The sequence below is a fragment of the Ammospiza caudacuta genome, chromosome 7 (assembly GCF_027887145.1).
Source record: "Ammospiza caudacuta isolate bAmmCau1 chromosome 7, bAmmCau1.pri, whole genome shotgun sequence".
NCBI classification, from domain to species: Eukaryota; Metazoa; Chordata; class Aves; order Passeriformes; family Passerellidae; genus Ammospiza; species Ammospiza caudacuta.
This window is the reverse complement of record NC_080599.1, coordinates 4675007-4682446: the sequence shown is the minus strand read 5'-3', so window position 1 is coordinate 4682446 and position 7440 is coordinate 4675007. Positions and strand designations below refer to the sequence as shown.

At 53.4% G+C, this 7440-nt stretch overlaps 1 protein-coding gene across 1 annotated transcript; it reads right to left on the bottom strand.

The window, feature by feature from the left end:
- Positions 1 to 414: 414 nt before the first annotated feature.
- Positions 415 to 1347, bottom strand: LOC131560215 (olfactory receptor 14A16-like). Its single transcript, XM_058808883.1, has one exon. It carries the CDS (start codon positions 1345 to 1347, stop codon positions 415 to 417), a length of 933 nt encoding a protein of 310 aa, XP_058664866.1.
- Between the last annotated feature and the right edge of the window lie 6093 nt (positions 1348 to 7440).

Below are 7440 nucleotides of genomic sequence, written 5' to 3'. Positions count from 1 at the left end.
CAGCAACACCAGGGCCACCAGGGCAGCGGGGCAGGGCCACGGCAGCAGCACTGGCAACACCAAGTGCTGCTGCTGCTGGGCACAGCTGCTGTGCCAGCACTGATTTGTCCCCAGTTCTGCACACAGACATTGCTGCTGCTGCTCCAGAGAAGGCAACAATAGGGGGATCTCCTGTGAAAACTCTGCTGGGAAATCCTATAGCTCCTTTAAAGCCACCAAGAGACCAGCTCCTCATTGACACAGTATGAGGCCATAGGGAAGACTAGAGAAACAAAATAAGAAATCGTAGAAAAAAAGGCCTTGGATTAGGGAGAATATTAAAAAATGAAAACAGAATAAAAAACATAACCAATCCAACAAGTAGTATCAAAGATCACTTTTATTTCAAGAGATATGCAGAAATTGGCAACCAGTTTAATGTTTCCTAAATGGTCCACTCATCAGTGTCCACACCGCAGCCTTGAGCTCCTGATTCTTCAGGCTGTAGATGAGGGGGTTAAGTACTGGAGGCACCACCGAGTACAGAACTGACAGGGCGAGATCTAGGGGTGGGGAGGAGATAGAGGGGGGCTTCAGGTAGGCAAAAAAGGCACTGCTGAGGAACAGGGAGACCACGGCCAGGTGAGGGAGGCAGGTGGAAAAGGCTTTGTGCCTTCCCTGCTCAGAGGGGATCCTCAGCACAGCCCTGAAGATCTGCACATAGGAGAAAACAATGAACACAAAACAACTAAAACTTAAACAGACACCAAGCAATGAAATCCGAATATTTCGGAAGGTGGAGTGTGAGCAGGAAAGCTTGAGGATCTGGGGGATATCACAGAAGAGCTGATCCAGGGCATTGCCATGGCACAGGGGTAGGGAAAATGTATTGGCTGTATACAGCAGAGCATAGAGAAAGCCACTGGCCCAGGCAGCTGCTGCCATGTGGGCACAAGCTCTGCTGCCCAGGAGGGTCCCGTAGTGCAGGGGTTTGCAGATGGACACATAGCGGTCGTAGCACATGACGGTCAGAAGGGAAAACTCTGCTCCAATGAAGAAGATAAAGGAAAACACCTGTGCAGCACACCCTGAGTAGGAGATGTTCCTGGTGTCCCAGAGGGAATTGTGCATGGCTTTGGGGACAGTGGTGCAGATGGAGCCCAGGTCGCTGAGGGCCAGGTTGAGCAGGAAGAAGAACATGGGCGTGTGCAGGTGGTGGCCGCAGGCTACGGTGCTGATGATGAGGCCGTTGCCCAGGAGGGCAGCCAGGGAGATGCCCAGCAAGAGGCAGAAGTGCAGGAGCTGCAGCTGCCGCATGTCTGCCAATGCCAGCAGGAGGAAGTGCCTGATGGAGCTGCTGTTCGACATTCCTAACTCTGGGCATTGTGGACTGTAGAAACAAGACATTGAAAAGCTGAGACCAAGCTCTTGGAATCAACCCTATAGGGGTATTTTAGGAATTCTCTCAAAACTACTTCTCTACCTGTGGGGAAACTTCACTCAATATGTTTATTCTTGAGCTTGGGTTTATGCTCCTGAGTTACTGATTCACATTAAGCACTGCTCTCAGCCTGAACCCTTGGGAAGCCCACAGGGGAAACAGGGCTCCGTCTGCCCCATTGCAGTCAGACCTGCTGGTCCCCACACAGGTGTACTTTGCCCATTCCACCTCCCTCTAGTTAAGGGTGATCCAACATAAACTGAGCTTGAAAAATAAGTCGAGTTTTTAAAGACTGCAGTTTAAAAGTCAATTTCTCTAAGCCCTTCTCTCTTTCCCTACACAGCTGGACAGGGAGGGATGCCAAGGGTTGGTCTTGCTCTCTGCTGCCTTGAGTTGTGCCTACTGGGAGCTGTTTCTCTCTATCCAGGCCTTGTCCCTGCCAGTGCTGCCAGAGCCCAGCCCAGCCCTGGGGGCTCAGCTCTGCCCTGCAGGCCCCTCCCAGCACAGAGCACTGCCCAGGGGCATCTCCCTGGCAGCAGGGCTTAAGGGCAGGCCGGACAAACAGAGATGCTGAAAGCCAAGGAGCTGCTCCTGCTGTCTTTAGGGAGAGGAGAGTGAGGAGGCACTTTCTGAGGGGGATCTGAGGCCCATCTGCTGATGCCCAGGGTGACAGTGCAGGAGTATGTGACACAGCCAAAGCTGACAGCCCCTTTCCCTTCCCTTTAGGAGAAAGCTGAGAGCAGCCCTGGCCATGCAGCACCATCTCCAGAGCAGGAGGAATCTGCCGTGATGGGGGTGGCTCCTTCCACCTCCAACTTCTCCCCTGCAGCATCCATGGGGAGCTGCCAGGCAGGCTGAGAGCTGCCCCTGGCAGGTGGCACATGCCCTGGGCTGGCCAAGATCCCTGAGGGCTGCAGGAGCTGCTCTGCAGGACAGCCCTGGGCAGCCCTGGCTGCAGGCCCAGCTTCAGCCCCTGCAGCCATCCCTGGCAGCAGGAGCCGTCCTGCCCTGTCCCTCTGATGGTGCCCAGGGCAGCCCGGCTCTACAGCACATCCTCGTCCTGCTCCTCCTGTGCCACAGAGAAATGGGGAGAGTTCTCCTGACACATCCCCCAGGCTGTGGTGTGTGCTGGCTTCAGGAGATCCCTCCAGGAGCACAGGGGTCATTGCCCTGCACCCACACACTCACCATGCACAGGGCTGTGAAGATCTTTCCCCAAGTGAAGTCTCAGCTCAATGTCTTCCCAATCCTGATTGCCTTCAGCCTGTCTCTGCCTGGCTCCTGTCCCCTCAGTGCCTGCAGGCAGAGTCTTCAGGCCTGCTGGGCTGGGAGAGGAGCTGGTGCTGGGAAGAACTGTTCATTTAAAGCTCAGCAGCACAGACACAGCACAAGGACTTTAATGAACCTCCTGGGACTTTGGTGTTGTTTACATCAGACTCAGTCCCTGAGAGAGTGCTCAAAAACTTCTCAAGAACTCAAAATTAAATTGAAACTCTGAAACTTCTTGAAGTTTTAATGGTTCCCACTGAGGAACACGACTGAGAAAGTGTCCCCAAGTTCCAGTTAGGGCAGAACACTGGAGGCAGCTGGGGACAAAGAAGGCAAAGGTGTCTCTGGTGCTGAGCACACCTGGATGTGTTTGAGGAATGCAAAGGGCCAAGGCCTGAGCCCCAGCCCCTGGCCAGGCAGATCCTGTCCCTCCCTCCTTGCTCAGGGCTCTTCCCGGGATGGGCACTGGCATGTGGGGATGTGCAATGGCAAGGGCAGGAGCATGGGGCGGCCCCTGCCAGGCTGCTGAGCAGGGACAAGGAGGCAATGAGGCCCCAGCCCTGCAAGGGTCACTTGTCTCCTGCTCCTGCCTCAGGCCAGGCCCAGCAGCCATGGCCAAAGTGCTGCCCAAGTTGGCTCTGGCAGGGCAGTCTTGCAGCTGCTGCCCATCCCCGTGCCCTGTGCAGCCCAGGCTGTCCCACGGTGTCCCTGCCCTGCGCCCCTGTCCCTGCAGGCTGTTGGCATCCCCCGGCTGCCCGACCTGGCTGGGCCCTTCCTTTGCTGACAGCTCTGCCTCCTGCCTGCCTCTGCCTCACCACTCAAAGCCTTGGCCTTGATATCAAAAGGGTTAATTCAATTTTTACTGTGCCTTTGAACTTTTAGCACAGAAACAAGGCATGCAGGGGCTGCTTTCCCAGCAAGGATGGTTGGAAGTGAAGACATCTGGCTCAAAAATGTAGCGACAGAAAATCGAAGGAGTGATTCTGGGAACTTGGGGTGGGTTTTATGGAAGTGAGTAAATTGTAATACACACTTACTGATGCTTACATGTAGAATAACATGTCCACATAATGTTAGAAGCTATCCCTCACTACACCTCAGGCCTGAATAAATGATCCCCTCTTGAAAAGCAAATTAGTGTTAGTGGGTCTTATTCTGATATTTTGGAGATTTGGTGATGGCGAGGCCTCACAGAAGGAGTCAACTGTGATACTGAGCAAACTCATGGAACAAAGGGTCCATTGTGACACAGCAGAACCCCATGGAACCAAAATCCATTTTGGCACATTGGTGCCACATGGAAGCAATGGTCCATTGTGATCCTTCAGATCCAAGGAGACCATTGTGACCCTGAAAAACCTCCCTGAACCATGGGACCATTGTGACACAGCACGGCCTGGTGGAACCATGGGTCCATTGTTAAACTGCAGAACCTCACGGAACCAAGGTGACCGTGTTCTACTGTGGAACCTCATGGAACAAAGGGTCCATGGTGACACTGAAGAACCAAGGAGACTGCTGCTGGCAGTGTGAGAGCTCATGGAACCAGAAGTCCATTATGACACAGCAAGGCCTCATGGAGCCAAGGGTCCCTTGTTAAACTGTGTGGCCTCATGGAACCACGAGCCATTGTTACACAGCGTGGCCACATGGAGCCAAGGGGCCACTGTGACACTGCGGATCCAAGGAGACCATTGGGACTGAGGAACCTCATGGAACCAAGAATCCATTGTTCCACTGTGGGGCCCTGTGGAACCAAGGGGAGCACAGTGACATTTTGGGGCCTCATGGAACAATGGAGACTGTTCTGACACTTTGGGACCCACATGGAACCAAGGGGCCTGTAGAGCATGGCAGGGCCTGGTGGAATCAAGGGGACTGCAGGGAACACTGTGGGTGTCTATGGGATGAAGGGTCCGTTCTGACACCATGGGACGAAGGATACCATTGTGACACTCTGGGGCATCATGGAACCAAGGGTCCATTGTGACAATGCAGGGCCTCATGGAACCATGGAGGCCATTTTTACACTTAGAGGCCTTGTGGAACCAAAGGGCCATTGTGGCAGTTCAGAGCCTTGTGAAGCCAAGAGGACCAAAGTGACACTGTGGGTCTCCATGAAACGAATGGTCCGTGGTGACACTGCAAGGCCTTAAGGGATCATGGAGACGATTCTGACACTACAAGGCCTCATGGAAGCAAGGAACCATTGTGACACTGTGGAGTCTTGGCAGGCCAAGGGGCAGTTGTCACACTGTGCGGCACCATGGAACCAAGGAGGCCATTGTGACACTCCAGGGCCCCATGGAACTAAGGATTCATGGAACAGTGCAGGACCCCGTGGAACCAAAGGTCCATTGGGACATTGCGGAGCCTCATGGAATCCTGGAGGCCATGATGACACTTGGAGGCGTTGTTGAATCAAGGGGCTCTCCAGGGCCTCATGGAAGTAAGGAGACCCTTCTGACATTGCGAGTCCCCATGGAACCAAGGATCCGTTGTGATACTGCAGCACCAAGGAGACACCTGTGACACTGCCAGCCCTCATGGAAGCCAGGGACCATTGTGACACAAGGGACCTCATGGAACCAAAGGAGCATTGTGACACAGCAAAGCCTCATGGAACCAAGGGCACAATAGTGACACTGTGAGGCTCCAAGGGACCAAGGGGGGATTCTTAAAGTGCAGAATCAATGAGACCATTGTGACACTATGCGGCATCATGGAACCAAAGGCCATTTTTACACAGGAGGACTTCATGGAACCATGGAGGCCATTTTCACACTTTGAGGCCTTGAGAAACCAAAGGGCCATTGTGGCACTTTGTGTTTCCATGGAACCAAGGAGTCCGTTATGACACTATGAGGCCCTGTTGGGCCAAAGGGCAATTGTCACCCTGTGTGGCACCATGGAACCAAGGGACCACTGTGACACTGCAGGGCCCCATGGACCTAAGGATTCTTGGAACAATGTGGGACTCATGGAATCAAAGATCCATTGTGACTTTGCGGGCCCTCATGGAATTAAGGGAGGATAGTCGTGATACTGCGGGGCTCCATGGGACAAAGGGGCCATTGTGATACAGCTGGGCCTCATGGAACCATGGGAGACCATTATGACACATGGGGCCTCATGGAAACAAAGGAGCATTGTGACACAGCAAGGCCTCAGTGAATCAAGGGAAGACAATAGTGACACTGTGGGGCTCTATGGGACAAAGGGGCCATTCTGACACCGGCTTATGGAGTCATGGAACCATAGTGAAACAAAACAAGGCCTTGTGGAACCAAGGATACCATTGTGACATCAGGGAAACTCATGGAACCAAGGGTCCATTGTTAGAGTCCAGAACCAAAGAGACCATTGTGACAGTACAGAACCTAAAGGGACCAAGATTCCATTATTATGCAGTGGAACCAAGGAACCACTGTGACACAGCAGGGCTACATGGAACCAATGGTCCATGGAGATACTGTGGATCCAAGGAGACCATGGTGATGCAGTGGAACCTCGTGGAACCAAGGGGCCATTGTGACACTGTGGGGGGCCCGTGGAACCAAATATTCATGGTGACACAGCGGGGCTGCTTGTGACCAATTGTCCATTGTGACACTGCAGATCCAAGAGACCAGGGTGAAACTGTGGCAGCTGATGGAACCAAGGGGCTGTTGTGAGACACCAAGGCCTGGTGGAACCAAGGAGAGCATTATGGCAGTGCAGAACCAAGGAGGCCATTTTGACAGTACAGAACCCAATGGAACCAACAGTCCATTGTTATACAGAGGGGCCTCATGGAACTAAGGGGCCATTGTGACACTACAGTGCCCCATGGAACTGAGGATTCCTGGAACAACGTGGGGCTCATGGAACCAAAGGTCCATTGTGAAATTGAGGTGCCTCATGGAACTAAGAGGGCACAATTGTGATGCTTTGGGACCCCATGGAAGCAAGGGGCCAGTGTGACACAGCTGGGCCTCATGCAGCCTAGGGACCACTGGGATCCTGAGGAGCCCAAAAGAACCAAGGGGCCATTTTTTCACTCTGCAGCTGTGGAGACCCTGAGAGGCATTCCCTGGGTAAGGTAGACACAAGAAGCTTCCCTCATAACCCATTTGATCCCACTGGCTCCTTCCCCTTGTTCTGTGTCCTTCAGCCACTCCCTCCCCATTCCTCCATTGGCCCCATCTTTGTACTGCCCTCATGCCACTGATCAGCCCCTTCCTCTGGAGATACAGAAACCTGGACTCCCTCCAGGAGTCCTGCCTTGTGACCCTGAACATCTCACTGCATGGCTGAATTAAACATCTGTGCATTCCATGCAAAGGCCCTTTGTGCTTCCCTACCCTGGGATTTATTAGCAGCTATTCCACGTGCAACAATGGCCCGTTATGGCAGCGTGAATCCAAGGACACCATGGTGACACTGTGGGACCTAATGGATCCAAGGGGCCATAGTGACCAAGCAGGGCCACATGGAACCAATGGTCCATAGAGATACTGTGGATCCAAGGAGACCATGGTGATGCAGTGGAACCTCGTGGAACCAAGGGGCCATTGTGACACTGTGGAGGGCCCGTGGAACCAAATATCCATGGTGACACAGCGGGGCTGCTTGTGACCAATTGTCCATTGTGACACTGCAGATCCAAGAGACCAGGGTGAAACTGTGGCAGTTGATGGAACCAAGGGGCTGTTGTTACACACCAAGGCCTGGTGGAACCAAGGAGAGCATCGTGGCAGTGCAGAACCAAG

Coding starts and splice junctions, on each gene's coding strand:
- LOC131560215 (XM_058808883.1), bottom strand. CDS start 1,347: ATGTCGAACAGCAGCTCCATCAGGCACTTCCTCCTGCTGGCATTGGCA.